Genomic DNA, 19,808 nt, shown 5'->3' on the forward strand with positions numbered 1-19,808 from the left:
GAAGTGACCGCATCTCCCACTTTCCAAATAAAGTAACATCTAAAAATATATTCCTTTACTCCACTTTTTTTTTTTTCTTGGCTTATACAATTAATACGTGTACAGAAAGCAACATCATATTAAAAATAAGTGGAAAGGAACCAGGGAGTATCCATTTATAATATCATCCAGCTGACCTTGCCAGACTGAGGCAATGTGGAGATGTTGCACAACAAACCAGGCAAGTGCTTTAATTTTAACTGCATTACATTAAACTACTTAGAGCTTATGGCTGTCAAATGGGACCATACTCACTCACATCTCTTGCCAGCAGACTGACTGAAAACCAGCTTTGGTATCAGCTGTGAAGGCAGATGCTCACCCACCTTCTTGGGAAAATATACTTTGAACGCAAATGTTCTATGCCATCAGAAATACAGAGCTAGATCTAGCTTTCCTTACACTGTGTCCATCAGGAGTATAGGTCTTGGAGTCAAAGACATTCAGAATATGACACAGGCAATCTTCTGTTATACCAAGACTTCTAATTTTACCCTACCATCACAATTTTAGCAGACTGCCCAAAGGAGGGTGATTAGACATGGGATGGAAAGGAAGGATAGCAGTCCTGCTGGAATGTTCTTACCATTTTACTGACCCCCAAATACTCCCAGACATGCAAGGAGTTTTGATATATTATAAAAAATCTCAGATAAATGTCCTGTTCAAAGATAGCCTCGAATATCTTGCTACAACCATCAGCTTGGGCTCCACGATGGCAGCTGATAGCCCAGCAATACCTACCATGCTATAATAAATCAGTTATCTTATCTTGTTCATAGAGGTCTGAATGCTCCCCTACCAAGATTAAAAAACAGCTCAACAAGGTCTGCAAGGAAAACATTTTGGAATTACTGCTGCATTCTCCTCTCAGGAGATTTACAGCATCACGAAGAGGGAATTTTCAGCCTTCCAAACAGCATGGATGGAGGCCTGCAGTAGCATTTATTCACATGTCAGAGTAAGGAAGGCTTTGACAAAGCCAGGCCAAGGAAATCACAACCAGCCTATGGATTCTAAGAAATCCCCCCTGCAAATTTGGTGGGAAGATGCCTTGTTTTCCTAACAAGGTACTGCACCTGATCGTCAACATGTATGCTTGGAACCAGTCAAATGCACTTGGCAAAACCAGCATCAGACTTGTGGGAAATCTAAAAAAACCCAGATCCCAGATCCAAACCCAATAAATGGTCAACTTTCTGAAGAGAAGGTCAGTGCCAGCTGCCACACCTCACCCTGGATAGAAGTGTGCATGGGCTGGAGCAGGAATACATTTCAGTGCATTTCTCTGCTTCTGCTTCCCTCAAACACTCATGGGAAAACATCAGCTTACATGTGATCTGAATTGCCACTGTTCTGGACTTCTCTTGAGTATCCACTGACAAGACACAGACTCATCCCATACAGGAGCACCCATCTCATGATTCTAAGCCAAGTAAGGGCAACCATAATCCTGATCTTCAGTTTTAGGTCACAGCTAACTCATATATGAAACAAATTACTTATTAACAAAACATAGGAATCTGAAAGTTAAGAATTAAGAAAAGACACCACAGAAATGGAAATTTATTCCAAGAAATTTTGTGGATCTTTCCAAAACAATGACAACTGTATTTTACCAGTTACTTAAATTTGCAGTATGAGAAACAGTAAGTGCTTGAAGCATGTGGCAGAAAACCAGGAACTCCTAAGCCAATATGCACCAGCACCTGGTATTGTCCTATCCCCGTTTTTGCAAGCAAGAGCAAAATTTGTCTCCCAAGTCTTTCCTTTATCTCATAAAATTGCATAGAGCTGTAGGCAAATGAGATTTAAATTACTTATTTTAAGAAGAATTCTGACCTTTGCCAGACCAGATCCATGAAACTCCTTGGTTTTGCTGCCAAAATCCTTCTGGAACTCCAGGGCCATGCAAAGTCCCCAACGGCATGTGAGGGCAGGCAGAAGGTTTTCTCTTCTTGGGGAGATGTGCTTTGTTAAAATATGTGTTTCATTACAGAATAAGAATGACATGCCAGGCTGCATTCAAATACAGCTTTTGCCAGCATTTGAATCCTTCCCACCTTTTCACCAGGAATTTATTCCACTATTACTGTTTATTGTGAACTTCTGTGACTGAGATTTGGAAACTGCCCAAAATCTAGAGCGCAAAACAGCATCCAAAAACCAGAAGAAAAGGAGGAAGGCAGAGGCGTGGAGGCAAGTGTCAAGCTAGTTTTGCAAAGCAAATAGAGTATTATCCTTTTGTTTAAGACTTTTTATCTGCTATGTGATACTTTGCTTGGAGGAGCAGCGCATACGAAGAGCTTTCCTGCGCACCCCACCGGCCTTGATTGCTTTACTGTTCTCAGTGCAGATTTATTAAATTTTGAATTAACATGTGTTAAGGAGGTTGATTTTGTTTGCTCTGCCACATAACTTACTTTCCTAAACACTTAGTAATAGCAGCAGTTAATCTATTGACCAATGGCTTAAGCAGCAGGTGGCTTTAAGACCAATGGGCCAGTCCTGACAAGGCCCACAGAAATTCCTAAGGCCTCTTTGTTACCTGGGCTGGAATAGAGAAACTACTTGTTTGGAAAATGTTTCTCCTCCCACAAAACATCTTCAGTATTAAGGGTCTTTTGTTAGCAGAAGGCTGAAGAGGGGGATTATGAAGGATAGTCTGTCACACAAATTGTTTCTTCTTAGACATATAATGCAACCTGCATTAAAAGTTTACAAACTAATCTAATGAAATTATCATTCAAACGAAGCATGTCTCCGAACATTAAATTGACGCCCCGACCCGCCGTGCAATTTCCTCACTGGAAATCTCAAGACTGCTGCTGCTATTTCAGAGTAAAACAAGATTTTTTTTTTTTTCTAAAAAGCCTTCAGCACTGCTCTGTTTGAAACAGGAACCCAGATAATCTGCAAGGGCTCATTTTCTTAGGAAACCCAGGCAGTAAAACATTAACAATTAAATTAGTTCCCATGTCTTAAGGAATCCGGAGTTAACTGTGTGTCATCTGGGTCATTATAGCCTCTCCCTGCTGTGGCATGCAAATCCACATCAGGAAAGGTGGTAGGTTTTTTTCAAATTTTTTATTAAATTATTTAGTAGAAATCAGCAGCAGCTGCAGCAACTGCAACTTGTACTTCTGTACCCTTTCAGACTACGTTGACTTAACTGAAGGCAGTATTCAGCTGTGACTTTCTTAAAGGAGAATTTTACAGTGTGTGGTGGAGAGACAGCTCTCTCCAAAAAGTGTCCATGCATGCACAGAAAAGACAGTGGCTGTTCCACTGTAGTACAGAAATGGTGTTTGGGGAGTAAATGGGGTACCTTTGGGGTAGCTTTTATTATAATTATTATTATTATTATTTGCTTTTATTTTGTCTGCCAAGCTTTCTGTGTTGTCCCCATCCAAGTTAGGAAAAATATAACACCATGTGGTGTGAATGTGCATATATGTGTTTATGCACACGCATAGACCTATAGATATACCTATATTTGAATACACACACAGATACATACATATATATACACTCTGACTCCTGAACTACAAATACAGTCCTCCATTCTCTGCATCATAAATAACAGTTGCAAACAGCTGCCCTGCAGCACATTAAAAAAAATAGGAAAAAGAGAAGTCAAGTCACAAAGTATTCTGCAGCCTGATTTCCATTTGCTGAGGTTTCTTCATCACCTGAATTGTGTGTCTATCTATATGTTGTGTACACATGTCCATATATGTATGTCAGATATATATATCTGCACTTACATGCAACTTTTATTTAAGATCTTTATATTTTGGGGACCTTGATCTCATCTGGCGATGAGATCCAGTAGCACCACTAGGTGCTACTGTAATACAACTAATTAATATTATTTTTACTGCTAATAATAACAGCAGTGTTTACTTTTAGCATGTTCTCACTCTTGCCAACATATGTTTCTATATTCTTTAATTTTCTCATTCTTTGCAGCACAAATGCTAAGAGGTATCCTAATTAACTGCTCAACATTGACGCACTCTCATTTAGTTTTTCTCTCAAACTTATTTATTAGGCTTTGGTTATCAGTAGGAGAGTTTCTAGCACTGAGACTGCCAGGATTTACTCTAAGCCTCTTAGTCTGATGTTTCCATGGCCCTGGCTCTCTGTGTAAAGAAGCTAAGAAAACCATACATACAGCTTTTGGCCCCCTTTATTTCAAGTCATCTAGAGCAGATGTGAGTTTCTTTTTCTTTGGGGGGTGGGAGGTAGGGGATGGAGAGAAAGGCCCCTGATTACTAAATAAGGTGGCGAAAATGCTGATTTTTAGCCAGAGCTTGTGGAACACTTCTGAAGAATTTTTTTTGTCTGAGACTGCATAACTGGATTCCAACATATTTTCAAGGCATTTCTCTGAACCACTGAATTCCCATGAGTAACAGGAACACCTTTGTCTGATTTCTGCACCGAAGGCTTCCCCAGGGACCTACAGCCAAAGCAAGTCTGAAAATATAGAAAGGCATCCCCTCTGCAGCTGCCCCCCAGGTCCCCAGTGCTCCTCCAACCTCTGATCTGTGTGGGACACCCTCTTCTGTCCTGCATCTGCAAGAGAGGGGCTGTTCCCAGTCTCCCTCCTTCTCTGTTCCCCCTGTCAAGTACTCAGTACTCTCTTTTCTCTTTTTCAGGGAGTGCATTTATTTGTTTCTTCCTCTTTTTCTCTCTTTCTCTCTTGCTGCCTGCCTTCTTTCTTCCCTTTTTCCCTTTTCTCTGTTTTTAAAAATATTTTCTAAGAGGTGAGGTCTCCCTTCGCTAACTCAACACCTAATTAGAGCCGTGAAAATTAGCTGCATTCACTCTGGCTTTAGTCCTGGCAAGAGTGTTAGAGAATTGGCCCACTTTTCAAGGTGCCAAATTGAAGGCTGAATCCAGGTGTGGTCAGAGGAAAGGGGATTATTTTCCTCCCATGGGGTGCAAACAAAAGCCTGTGCTAGGGATAGATGGGGTGGGGACAATGTTGCCCACAGGAGGGCTAAACGCTGCTGACATTTGAGCCCTCAGCAAAATCAGCACCGGGCTGGGTCACAGCTTCCACAGCCTGAGGAGCTGTGTCAGGCATGGCAGCAAGGGAGGGCTCTGTGTTCCGTGGCAAGGACAGAAGTAAGGGTGGAGAATCCTAAAGGCATGGCAAGTCCCAAGGAAAAGTGGGTACTGATGAGTTTGGGAGACAAAACCACAGCACTCGTGTGCAGGTTTTCCATACTCTCCAGCAGCATCCTGACTCCTGTTGTGTTCCAAAGTCTTTATGTTATCCAGCTATCTAAGCACCAGTGAACAGCAGGGGAGTAAAACAGGTCATGCTTCATCTGATGGAATAAAGCTGGCTAGTTGACTGAAAAGTCAGAAGGTGCAGGTCAGTGTGGATAACCTCACTTCTGTTATCCTATCAAAAGGAGAAGATGTAGCTTTCCTCACTACCCTTGAAGAGTACAAGCATTGACTGAGGAGGCAGCAAAGTTAGAATCTCAGAGGATGTCTGCATGTTGCCGATTTTACTTCAGAAAAAAAGGAATCTCTTGTTTGAATAGAGCTCTACCACATCCTGTAAATTGTTGTTGCCTGTGCACCACCATCCTGCATCCCCAGAAGCCACCCTTTTACCTCCTCCTGTGGATGCAGAGTATAGTGCACACAGTCCTTGAGGAATGCAAGCAGTGGGAAACAGGGGTGGATCAGACTCCCTGAAAGTCAAATATCACAACCATAACCAGGAAGAAACATGAGGAAAATAACACCTGATACTAGTCTGCTCTGATTTTTTCTTGAGCCCTGACAAGTTATATAATGTATGACACCATGGCCTGGACTGGGGAGCTTCAGACCTTCCTAGATCCTTCAGAAAAAAAAGTAAACCACCTGTTTTTAATGTTAGAAGTGTGGAAACTTCAAACACAATTTCCATTTTTGCTGTTTTGCCTTCCCTGATGCACTAAAACCAATTAGTGAAGCTTCAGAAGGGACAAGACTGTGTGGAATGCCCCACTGCAATTATTCTGTGGAGAACAGGGGGCAAATGTTATCTCCACTGCCATGCATCTGCATCTTTCAATGTTATTTCTTTAAGGTGGGCTATATATGAAATAGTAACAAACAACCCTTTATTCTTCTCTCCAGACCTTTCAAATTTGGCTACGCTTTGCTGTTCACCTTTGCAATGAAGCCCTATCACCACTATAGCTCTTTAAAAGGGTCATGGGGAATTACAGCAAAGTGGTATAGAAAGGTAAAGATGTCAAGTGAGTTATATTAGCAGAAAAAGAACTGCACAGTAGGTCAAGGTTTGGGCAACAGCAGGGAGATTTTTGTTAAGATAATATTACTCCCAGTGGTAGTGACTTCCTTTGTAATCCATAGCTGCCCAGAGAGAATTGCCTCTATTCTCATGGAGTCACAGGGCCTTGCAAGAAGGTCCTATTGGGTCTCAATGCAATAGGCACAGCAATTGCTTGTAGAAATAAACTTTTACTATATCAGCAGCATGAATGGGCTCTGGTGTAATGCTTTGTAATGCTTCACATTTTCAGGTTGGTTTTAGGACAATTATCAGAGTCCCTTTTCAAAGCTAAATGGAGGTTTGTGCAGTTGTGTCTTCCTTTAGGAAGGGTAAAGGGCCAGAAGTTTCTGAATTATATCCCAGATAAATCAGAAGAGAAAAAGGGCTGGTCCAGCACAGGAGAATCTACAGCCACTGGTTATGTGTGTATTGCACACAAATTCAAGAGCATCTTAACTTGAGAACTTAAGTTCAAACACAGGCTAGAAGCAACCTTCAGGGAAGGCCAAGAGAAAAGGTTCAGGCTGATGGCTTAGCACAAGTCTATGGCACAAAACCCAAGCCTATGGCATTCCACACACCCCATCTAAGAATGTAGCAAAAAACCCTGGTCATCAGGTCCCAAAGCTACCCATTGGAGGATTTGGATTTATAAGCAGCCTACCCTTAGACTACTCCTCCCTGAGAGAGAAAGCTCATACAGGCCAAGACTGGACATTTGCACACAAACTATAGGACTTTCACTGGCCACAGGGTAGTTGGCCAGAGCCAGGACAGGAAGCACAAATACCTTGAGTGTATTCCTTGGCTTGGCACACTGAGGTCAACATAGAGGAAGCCTATGAGCTTGCAGTCAGCTTGCAGTTTAAAGTACCATCCCTCAGAGAAGCACAAGTATTTTGTGCTATCACTGCAGGACTATTTGCTTTTGGAAGTCAGATTTTAAAAGAAATCTGGGAATATACCAGTTCCTGTGCTTTAAGCATAAAAAATGTATTTCAGAGCAACATATTGCTATATCAATATTTTTAAAATGAATGTTTAAAGTCACATTTCTTTCCTCATTTGAAAGAGCTTTTTCAACACACTTCATGAAAAGCTCACATTTCTGAATATTCTGATACATCTCCATGTTGCCTACACGGAAAATATGCCCAGATTCAGCATTACATATTAAATTTATTCTTATTTCTATGCTATGAAAAGATAAGAAATCAGCAAAGGGGAATACTAACAACAATCTAGATCTTATGATATTTTTTTAAATATCCTTTTTTTGCACAGTTCTGGTGCATATGGACTCACTCTAAGCCATAACTGTCCTAAAGCTCATAAAATGAGCATTACATTGCATTTTAGATAGAAGTCAGCAGGAACAAAGCTACTGAAACGGATGAATAAACAAATTGTTGTTAAGGCTACACAATCAGATTCTAAATAGCAGTAGAAAAATGTGCTGTGCTTCTGCAACTCAAATATCTGATTGTACCATGATCTGAACTGTTCATGCAAGTGTTCATTTCAGCTTGACCCTGTTTGGCGCAGGTGGGAAGCACTGTGTGTCGGAGTAGCAGGTAAAATGGCTGGTGGCTCTGGGACAGGGGAATAAATGCCCCTGCTTACTGGCAAGAGTGGTTACGTAGGGAAAACACATTCCTATTCACCTCATCAGCATGAGGTAGATCACTCTAAAGGCAGAGCCACAGCTCGTGTACAATCATATGCTGCCTTTACATCATTTTCTTCAGTCCAGACAAGCCAACACACCACGAGGTGAACCCTCCCAGGACTCAACATTCCCTACTGCTCCTGCCCCTTCTATCTTTCTTGGTGAGCACACATGGCACATCCCATCCACATGGCACATCCTATGGATGCACTGCAACACAAATAGGAGCCTAGACCTGGGCTCCTCAACATACACGGGTCTGTGGTCAGCAGGTTCCTGTGCCTGTGGTTATTGGGTACTGGGAAGTGTGAAAGTGGTACCAAGTCTGCTCCTCTGGAGAAGGTTTCAGGGTGCTCAGCCTTACCTGCATCCCCGCTGTGGCCGTGCTGCTCTGCAGGGTCTGTGCTGCCGTTCCGAGTGCTGGCGCGCTGCCTCACCGAGCTCCGTGCCTGTTAGGATTATCCACGGTCCTGTGATGAGCCCACCTGGAACAGCTTCACTCTCACTTCTCATTTTTGGGCACAAGTACTGCCTTCTTAATGCCATGACCTGACAGGGTGTCAGGTCCATGCTTCAGGCAGCCTGTACTCAGCCCTTCAGGCCCTGGACACAATCCTCCAACCCTTGCCACCTTGGCACAGAGGGCCAGGATGGGATGCTGTCTATGCTCTGCAGTCCTTATTCCTGTAAAGGGGTCTTACAACAAAGAAAAGAGCAGGCCAAAAGTGATCTGAAAAGAGCTGGGGTTCAGCAGTAGGCATCCTTTCCACCCATCATTGTTTGGCAGCAATTTCTACCCAGCGGCAATATTCCTCTGCTTTGCTCACAGCTGAAAATAACTCTGGAAGTGCTTTGAAAGGGCTGCCTTTTAACTGAGCTTAACACCTTTCCAAATGATTTTTGTCATGGTGAATACTTCCCTCTCAGATGAGAATGTCATCTTTTCCCTCCCATTTCTTTCCTGCGCAGCCTATAACCACTGTAAAATATGGCTCACTGTTTCTGTGCTCTCCCATGCCCTTTATTTACATAATGGACTCTTTCCCCACGTGTTTGCTAATATTTCTACCTCACTACATAAGCTGGCAGATTCCCAGAGTGTAGGTGCCTGTAACATGATTCTTTTTTGTTCCCCATGCAGTTATCTGGCAGCACCTTGTCTGCAGGGTGGGCACAGAAAAGCACAGATGCACCTCACCTGGCACAAGCTGTTGTAGATCTATAACAAACACCTGCCCTTTCTGTAGTAATCTGCTGAGCTGCTGCTGTTCCCTGCACCAGGAATGCAAGGTTAAGTCACCACTTTGCTTCCTGTTGTGTCACCACTTTAACTGTTTGCATCAATTATTGAACACACTCACACAGTACTAATGCCTTTGCTGTGATTCACACAGACCTTTGGAAATTAACGCCATACAAAGCTTCATGTGTGGTCCTCATCCCTAAATCTTCTAGTAGCCTGCAGACCTGTAGAAGTACTTGTCTCAAAAAGTGGTCCAAACCATTTCTGCAGATTATTGGTGAGATCACAGAGTTAACCTAGAGCCATCTCTGCTAAGCAACTGCTGGAATGCAGCATAGCAGTAGGAACACTAAAACATATGAACATAAACATGAACATAAAATGTATGAAGATGTAGGAATGTCCATCCCTTAAAAAAAAATAAACAGCCTTCTCTCCTGTAGAAATCTGACAAAGTTCCATGTGTTTTCTTCAGTGGTCTTACCCAATCCCTTGAAAATGAGCAGCTTGCCACTGAAATGTGTCAGAAGAAGGCAAATGCCAAATTAAAATATTCCTTATACATCCTACATCCTTGTTGCATTTCAGTTCATCTACTGAGAAATCCAACACTGGTACCATCCATCAAAAAGAACAATAACCCCTCCAGGGAATTTCAAATGATACCTGATGATGAAAAATAGGTAGTTCCCAGGGTATGCCAACATCTAGCACAAAAATTAACATTTTTGCCTGTCACGGAGCCTTTCTATGTGTGTTACTTCACTTCTTTGCCTCAGTTTCCCAACATGGGAAAACTAGGGACAAAAACCTATATTCTATTGCATCAGCCAATGATGTTATGTAAGAAATGACTTTAAAAAGCATATTGAATGCACAAAGTTCACTTCAGCCTTGGTTAAGAGCTAACTGTCATTATTAGGAATTAAACCATAAGCTTTTACCCTTGAAATACTGTTTTAATGTACTTTCTGCTTGCTGTTTGCTTTTAAAACGTCCTTAGAAATGCAAGGTTTCAGAAAATGAAACCTCTTTTTGTAGTGAAAATCGCATTTTGCTAATTTGCTTCCCAGAGGAAACAACTCCAAAGCTAAGACTAATAATTATGGCTACTGTCTTCTCATTCCAAGTAACTTGGAGGCTGATGTGGTTTGTGATAGCAACTTATATATTAAGGACTCTGATCCTCACCCAAGAACCTCAAGGAGTTTCTGGCTGGATTCAAATGCTAATCTCTCAAAGGTTTCACAATATATTTTTTAATGGTCCACTTCTGAGACATTCATCTGACACTTTGACTATTATGTTACCTGGATTAAAAAAGATGCTAATAAGAGTATTAGCCAGGTTCTTACACACAGAAAGCTTTTGCAATTACAATACCTCCTGAGTGACTCATTCAGGATCCTGGGAAAAACAGAGCATTTTTGGTTTCCAGATCGGTTTTGGTTTTTTTGGTTTTTACTCCTTTTTTTTAAAACCTCAAGAAGTGCTTAAAGTTCCTTGTTAAGAGATTTGAAAAATGTATAGTCCTTGTAAATTAAATACTGCAAGTTCTTAGATGAGTGATCCCTAAACATTTATTATTCACACTAATACGATTTAATTCTAACTCACTGTAAGATTTATAGAAATTAAAAGACTTCATATGCATAAGGGTGATGAAAATATAATCTGGTTCATGAAATCTTTATATGCAACTTTATATTTCAGCAGTATAGTTATCCCTGGCGCGCTCCAGGCTTCAGGAATGTGCCACCTCGGGGGCCGTGCCCTGAGCCTGTGCCAGGGTGAGAGCAGGACTGGCTCCTGGCAGCCTCTGTGCCCAGGGGTCTCCCACTGAGTCCCCTGCACCAGGGCAGCTTTGGGGTGCTGCCATGACCTTCCTCAAGCTGTAAACACTGCACATTTTGCTCCTCTGCCCACCGCTGTCTCGACACAGCGAGGGACCGCAAATGAACTTGGGACTGGGACAATTTCCTTACAAAGAGAGGAAGTTGATGAAGGAAGAATGTGGCCCTGCCACAGCAGAGCTCACTTCCCGCCTGCCAACGGCCACAGAGGCTGTTTCTTCACACAGGGATTTGAGAGGCTGGGTTGGAGGAGGAAATTTTTGTTATAATTATGTAGCTGCATTCCCCTCAGCTGGAGCCCCATGGAACTGGCGTTTCTCTACCTCGTGTACATTATTTAGGAGAGCAAATCCGTACTGCTGGCATTTCACTGGTACCCGTCAGTTGCAAGACCACTGTTGAAATAGAAATGGGAGGTTTTCCATCTAAATTAATTTCCTTTTTTAACTACCAAAGCCACTGCACAGAAAGCTGCAGCAACTTCAGCACTGTCTTGGTTGCACACCAAGGATTTCACAGAGAACATGTTAGAGGGAATCAGAAAGCAGAGAAAAGGTCACAAATAAGCACCTTAGGAACAATGAAAGCTTTTCTCCATGTAGCAGTGGGAGAGTTGCTAGAAAAACTGAAAAGGTATTAATCAGAAGTGGCTATAAATCCTCTGGAGTTTTGCTCTTATAAAACTCCTCAGAGAAAGTCTTGAAGGAAATGCAGGTCAAAGCCCAAAAAAGCTCTTGATCAGAGATTGCTGGAGGAAAATCTTCCCAGATGCCATTTAATAGGCAGCAATCACCCCAGGAGTGGGAAAGCCAAGTACGCTTGAAACATGGTTGCAGTTCCTAATAGGCCTTGTCACACTTAAGGCACTGCAAGCTCCATCCAACGAACAGCTGAAGCTGGCTGGCGATTCATAAAGCCAACAGTTTAAAGTTTATTATGATGAAAGCACTTAATGACAGCCATCGCTAGGGGCCCATCATTTATAAAGCTGTGCTGAGTATTAGACATGTAGCATGACCACCAATTTTATGTCACAATTGCTACCATAAAATGACCTTTGGTGATTTTTACTGCATGTGGTGGACAGCTCTTCTTTTACATTAGTGCTCTGTGGCTTTTCTTTGCAGACTATTATGCTGTCTAAAGCTTATTTGGCACTGTCGTGAGTCTCAACCCTTGTTATTACCCCGAAGGCCTGTCTAAAGGAAAACTCTCATGTTCTATTATAGCACTCCAATAATTTACAGATCTTACCATCCTTGGTTAGCGTCATAATTTAGTGCAGATATTCCTTCATTGTTACCACATTTAATAAAATCCCTCAGTTTCTAGAGACTGCACTAAATTTTGTATTTGGGCCACTAAAATGCATATGCCTTCGTATTATGGAGACATGGATAAGGGGTTTTAATTTTTTGTTGTCAGTTGAAAGGAAGGGGAAGCAATTGCTGTGAACAGTAGTTAACCTGGGAGAAATCTCCTTAAAGCCTTAGGTATAAATGCTAGACATCACACAAACACCAGACGTAATTTCAGTGCATAATGCACAAACATGCATTTGCATGTGAACAATATTACTTAATTACCTTTCAATTTTTAGACCGACTTTGTATACTTAGGAAGTGTCTGAATATACCAGCACTTTACTGTCCTGATGCAAAGCATTACCAGTAAAGTAGTCTTGTCCATGCTACAACACCTTTAAATTGTATATATAATTTCATAAATGATATAAAATCTGTTTCTCCTCCATAAAAAAAACACACTAGCATCTCACACTGCAATCTTGAAAGGATTTAAAATATGTGATTTCTGCTAGTACCTACTGTATTGGGTTTTATATAAAGCTTTTTTCAATAAGGTAAATTGTTACATGACAAACTCATCTTCCACCATTATCATCTGCTGTTTGTGTTTAACAACAGGAGTCCTGGTCTAACAAAACTGTTGTAATGGCTGTACAAATTACTCAGCTGAAAGCTTTTCACCAAACCAAACAGTATTAATCAGCAGTTCTTATGAAGGTGCTAATTAAAAACAATTTTCTTCCTCAGTTTGCAATACTAAGCCATCTTCATTTGCACAGTTTCCAATATACAGCTACTGTATACACTCACACTTCAGGGCCTCTATTAACTATTGAATCTCCTATTACCTATTTTATTACATTCCTGTCTCCCAAGTTTCGAAGCTTGTTGACATTTCAGAAGTCACAGCATGATATGTTTAATCATTTAAAAAGTACATTAATTGGAGTCAGAGTCAGGAAAAAATAACAGGTCTTTTAGCATGCAGGCTCTGTCAGGGCACAGCGCAGTCTGAACGTTCAAATCCTTTCTCTGAGCATAACCCATCACCCAGGGGCAACATTTCACAACCAAAGGGGGATGATGCCTAATGCAGAGAGCCATCATTTTTTTGCTTGCTTTTAATAAGCAATCTTCCACAAGTGACACTGTTTTGGTTATGTGCAGGGAAATGCACCCAAAATAAAAGATACTTTCTGTTACCAAAGGTCTATCTCTCCTTTGCTGTCGTCAGCCACAACAGCTCTTTGTTTTTAGGGGCTTGGCATCTGTTGAGTTTAACCCAGATTCGAGGGTCAAGATGTTTCTTCTCAGGCTGTGGAATGCCATCTGGACTAACGCTTCATGCATCTTCCCTCTACTTTCCACACACTTTACACATGAGAAGACAATGAAGATCCAATGCCGCTGTTGGACAGCCATGGAAAATATCCAGCTTTTACCCAGCCACAACAATATGCTGGGCTTTTTGGCAGCAAGCCAGCTGCTGACTAAGCAAGGAGCTGTAACAGGCTAAAGCCTTTAAAAACGGGAAAGAAAAGTTAGGTTTGTTAGTTCAGCTGTTGGAACAGGGTCCACAGGTTGGAGAGGGAGATGGATCTTGCAAGTGAAGATGCAGAGGTGGATCTCACAAAATCTGGGGTCAGTTCTAGAGAGCATTCCCTGATTTCTGAATTGCTATAGGCAATGGATACAGCAATACTGGCTGTGCTTCAGGTTCCCTCATATGAGGAATGGGCATCATTTAGGGGGTTCCCCCCTTTACTTACATATTCATCTGCAAATTTACTAAGTCATGTATTGACCTTCTTTTAATTTTATGGGGTTTGAATCAGGGTGTCCTCATTTTGACTGCATTTAGTGCTGTTGCATTGCAGATGAGAATCATATTGAAATTAACTTTCAAAACAATCTTTCAAAAGACACCAGTGGGCTTATAACCAGTGTTAGACTACCAATTTGTGGCAGTGGAGACACCACCTTAATCAGACTCAAGACAATATAAAAAGAGAATAAAAAGATAGAAAGCAACAAAATTGACTCTTTCTGAGGAAACAACATGGGATGACCAGGCCGTGTACAAAACATTCCAGATATAACCACCATTAGATACTGTCCCAGCACTTTCTGTCAGTTTCTCAAAACATTTCAAAAGAGATAAAGGAATTTGCGGTTTGACATCACTGTTAAAAATCCCTGCCTTAAAAAAGAAGAAACCCACATATTGGGGAAAAAAAATTAAAACCCAGGCTAAAGCACATGTTTATCATTTGTCCTGCGAAAAAACAAGGACTTGGTTATTCCCCTCTTGCATTAGAGAGAGTGGGTAATAAAACACAGTGCTGTTTGACTTGCATGTGTTGCTGCCTTTTTCCTCTTCCCCCGCCATATCAGCTGTGCCACCTGCCATATCAAGAGGAGGATCAAAAGCTCCACCCACTGCATCCTCTTTTGTTCAGGGAACAGCGAAGGAGAGTTGTAATGGAGATGTAACACTTGATAGACTGTATGCAGTCAGGCTCAAGATATAAAGATGCTTGTTGTGGGGGGAAAATCCAGCTTTCCTCCTTGTGCAAACACGTAGCCATTAAAGCCACAGGCAAAACATGAATGACTTGTCTAATAAGGATTTTGAAGCTGGACTGGTACCTGGGATAGCAAGTTCTCCTGCTGCATCTCACATTCTTAAGACATTTTCTGTTTCAAATCGAATTTATTTCCTAAATGGGAAGATTTTTCCCAATGTTTCAGAATGCTATCAGTTGGGGCTAGTTTGCAATTTTTAAACAAGGCTTTGCTTAAAAAGCAGGAAATTGAATACTTTCTTCTTGATCTTTCATATGATGAAGACTATACAACTGACTGTCAGTGGCACCAGGTGCAGAAGAGCTATGCCCAAGGATTGGATGTCCACAAGAATATCATTCCACTCCACTATTTTCTCTGTGAGAAAGAAGGAAGACACAAGAGTGCTGCAAGAATTTTTTGTAGATACAAAAAACTTGTATCAGCCTAAAATTTCCATTCTCCTGCATCGTGTCATTCCACTTCAAATGCTTTGCAAACACAAAGTAATTAAGCTCAATATTCTCTTACAAAACACTCTAAATGATATCATTAAAAATATACCAAGACTAGTTAAAACATATGACATAAAATGCTCTGATACCTTTTATAGGCATGATTTGACAAACTGCCTAACATTTTCTTAGCAAAGATATTTGATGTATTAATAAACACTCTACTTTTATTAAAATTTAAGTCCTCAGAAACAATTCAAATACCTACTAATGCAAGCGACTCAGAGATGTATCTAAAAAACAACACAGTGCCTCATGTAAATCCCGTATTTGTGACTTTTCAACACCCATGTTAAAACAAAAAATCAAAAAGAGAACTTGTTTATGTACTTCTAAAATGTGTACATGGACCAAACCTGCAAGCACTTATGTAGATGAGTAACTTTACTGCCTGTGGAGCTCCAATATGAGTTTGCAGGATGAAGCCTAAATGCATCTTTGGTAAACAAGCCATCAATTACACACTTTAGGGACAGCAGCACCTGTGCAAAGCCTTCAACTCAAATGACAGACACTAAAGAAATAAAAAGCAATTATCAGCTACTAATTTGAGTAAAACTGTTTTCTTCTTAGAGCTAAAATCACAATTTTCAAATGACATTGCTTCTATTTTTGGCAACTAATGATCTTTATTAGATTATTGTACAGCAGACATTCAGGTCCTCTCAAAAATAAAAGGTTCACAAATTTTAATCGTGTGCTATTTTCCACACTGCTTTGTTGATTATGAAGATTTTCTTGTACATGCTTTTAGAGAAACAAAGGCACTGCTGTGTGGGACAAACAAAACAAAACTAATTACACTAAAGCCATCTTCACAGCAATTTCAAATTACTCTTAAATGCTTTTGATTTCTTACTACACAAGTATTTTCCAACAGGAGTTTGAATATGAAACTCATACCAGCTATACTACTCAGTTCTAGGATAAATGGTTGGTTTGCATTGCCCCTGGTCTTTATCTAACACCGAGAATAGGCTGCTTTTTATCAAAAGAGGAATAAATTGCTGTTATTGTGATGTTAGCCCATCACTTGGCATTGCAATTCAAGTTTTTGTGCGAAAGAAATGTATGATCTAACTGCGACTTGACCTATGCCTTCTGAGATCCATCTAGGTGCTCTAATGGAGCATAAAAAGTACTGAATACAAGGACGTGCAAACTGGTAGTGAAGAAATTTATTTGGGAAGAAGCAGGGAGAGCAAGGGACTTTCAGGAGTTTGTGGTTTACATGCTGGCCGATTTGTTGAATATGGAAGAATTCTTATGGTCAAATTGCAGTTCTTTTAATTAATGTATTTCAGCAGGATTCTCTACACTTGCTTGCAGCGAGTACCTTCCTCTCTCAGCCATGGTCTCTACCTCTCTTTTTTCAACATTATAAAAGTGTTGTGGTTTAAAGACTGCTACTGAGAAGCCATTGAAACAGTCTGTTAAACTGTTAAGAAATCAGATACTGCTCCTGTTTCTTTGTAGGATTTTTGTCTTTTCCAGTATAAGAAAAATCACATTAAGTATATATCAAATATATGGGCCATAATATATCACAATATAAACTAATTCAAGGGAGATAGTTTGACTACATCATAAAATCTTTAGTTCTTACACTGTTTCTTGGAATTTATAAAAAAAAAGCATGTGTTTTTTTGACAGCAATTTCTAGGATAGTAGCATTTAGATTTTAGTCCTGATAAAGACTCACTTTCCATTCATAGTCAGAACCTAAATGTGCTCTTCTTGTACCTAAACAGATAATAAGCACTCAGCACACTCCCCCTTCTTGACACAACACACTGAGACTAATCACACATAATTGGAGAGGAGGAGCAGAGGGGCTGGGCAGGCTATTGTGTCCAAAGGACAAATGGTCAGTTTATGAGGCTTTTGTCTGATGCATAATTTCTTATACATCTACAGGAGGAAAAGTCCTGCTGGAAAAAACATACATACACACATGTAGAAAAGGAGCCTTCAACACTAAAGCAAATGAGGACATTTCAATCATAGACAGAAAAATCAACAGTGGAATTAAGAAAAAAAAAAAGGGCAGAAGAATACAAGCATTCAATAGGTGTGCTTTTAGAAGATCTTCAGACAACTATTTCTTTACTAATTAAGTGTCAATGCAACTCATTTCTTTACAAGCAGTTATCTAAGCCCACAAACTATATTATCCATATATTTTCAAATACATCTCAAAATAGCATTTAAAGAGATCAACAAAGTACATGCAAGCTTAAAGGCACAAAAGAGAAAGAAGCCAGCATTACACCTTTGTTAATGTATGCATGTGAAGTCTGATCAGTTTAAGGCTGGAATATAATTGGAAAAATAACTTCTAAAATGATACAAAAAAAAGATGTCCCAATGTTTATACCTGCAAAACAAGCCACAATATCTTCCTCAGGGTTTAGATTAGAAATATTTCTCCAATGATGATTTAGGGGCATAAATGGGGGAAAACGAACATTCCACATTCCCTGATCATCCACACACTTGGATTAATTTTCAGCAGTCCATCTTAAAAAAAAAAAAAAAAAAAAAAAAAAAAAGGTGTAATCTTCTATCTCTGTTTGGTTAAAATGAGAAGAAAAGGGTAATGGAGGTTTTCCTCATATGTATCTTTTTCTTCATTTTTCAACTGCAAATAAAAAATGGATAAAGTGAGCAAACTGTATGAAAGCATTTTTAAATTACTGACAGTACTTGTTTAAGTAAATTTTCTGGTATAAATGATACTACAAAAGATTAAACATTTAATAAGTCAAAAATATCTTAAGGTGAAATACTACCACAGGTATAGAACTGCAGGTCAAGTATTATCAGGAGTTGGTCAGAGTTTGCAGACAAACTAATTTATTCAATAAATACTTGAACACTACTTATAAAAAATGTGAGGCCCCATATTGCTGCACTAAATAAATTATATTCAAGTGAGATTTAAGGCCTGAATTAAATCTACTCTGCAAGGAACTTCAGAACAAAGGCTAAAAGTTTATCCCTAATCAGCCTAACTATTGCTGTATATTTGGTATTTCAGATCAACAACTGTTTCAAACATCTGAAATACCATAATCTTACCTGAAGGTTTATGTAAGTGCAAGGCTGTAATGCAGTTATTGATGGGCTTAGATATTAATTCTGTTTAATTTTGAAAATTCTTTTTGTAAGAGGGAATTATAACCTGATAATTTGAGTGGTCCAATTCCAACTGCTAGGGACAACATTACGTGTGCTCTTCTGATCTACACTGAAGTATTACATATTCTAAAAAAACAATGAATTCTATTTTCTTAGGTATTCTGGTTAAATGGATTTTAAAATCCATATACATATTTAACTGAAGTATGTGGAAACTACTCATACATATTATATTTTGTGATCACATCACATAAAAATATTTGTGTATATTTAATACAAGCCGAAGGAAGAAATGTAGATACAAAAAAGTGCCTTTAGTTATGTCTGACACAGATGGCATCCCCAAATACTACATTTAAATCCTGAACCCTTTTTATATCATATTGTTTTGCCTCTGTGTCCCTTGCCATGCATTAAGGATTTTAGTTGGTCCATGTCACAACACTGCTCGTGTTATTTCAACAAAGGTCTTTTCCATATCATATTCTTCAGCTCTGAAGTGCCTCTGTGTAAGCTACTGTCTACGAGCAATTAACACACTTTTCCTTTTTCATAGTGGAACATAAAGCTGATCTATTCTTTAAATTCTAATCCACTTTACTAAGAAGTGTTTGTGTATAATTACTAAAGTAATGACAATCTGCTTCCCAAGATCTGTAACTTTACCACAGGTGGTTCACTTTGTTTGCACAGGATTACCAACCAGTTTCATTCTATCCTGGAAGTTTCTGCTTGTAGAAAGACTACATTTTACTTGCACATTAGAGTTTTATCAACTTTCCATTTTCAAGGAGCCACATATCTATCCAAATGAAAGTCAGGAAAAGCAGGATGGGACATGCCCAACTGTATTTTCTTCCTCTTATCTATTTGTTGGACTCCACTTGTTGGAACAGAAAAACAGAGCCAATTATGAACTCTGAATGCAAAGAGGCAGCCCAGTTGAGGAACTGAGCACAGAAAAGGAAAACTCCCATTTCTATGCACGTCCCTACAGTTTGGTGGGATTTGGGTCGGTGCACCCCACTCTAGAACAAAGAATTGTGCGCATTGAGGAAATCATGAAGTATAAGAATAAACACAGCAAAGGAGATTTTATTGAGGGAGGTGACAGAAGCTATCTGCCCCCCCAGTAATTTGAACCTGGATTCTACAGTGACCTCTGG

The 19,808-nt window shown here is 39.9% G+C and overlaps 1 protein-coding gene across 1 annotated transcript in view; it reads right to left on the bottom strand.

Annotated features, from left to right (window-relative positions):
• Positions 1 to 15,738: 15,738 nt before the first annotated feature.
• The window catches only part of CAMKMT (calmodulin-lysine N-methyltransferase), a 211,214-nt gene continuing 207,144 nt past the window's right edge, over positions 15,739 to 19,808 (bottom strand). The window contains exon 11 of the mRNA XM_056488788.1: positions 15,739 to 18,142. Within this exon, the coding sequence (XP_056344763.1) occupies positions 18,065 to 18,142 (78 nt within the window). The 3' untranslated portion in view covers positions 15,739 to 18,064. The remainder of the gene's footprint in view (positions 18,143 to 19,808) is intronic.

This window comes from Oenanthe melanoleuca, chromosome 3 (assembly GCF_029582105.1).
Source record: "Oenanthe melanoleuca isolate GR-GAL-2019-014 chromosome 3, OMel1.0, whole genome shotgun sequence".
Taxonomy (NCBI): domain Eukaryota; kingdom Metazoa; phylum Chordata; class Aves; order Passeriformes; family Muscicapidae; genus Oenanthe; species Oenanthe melanoleuca.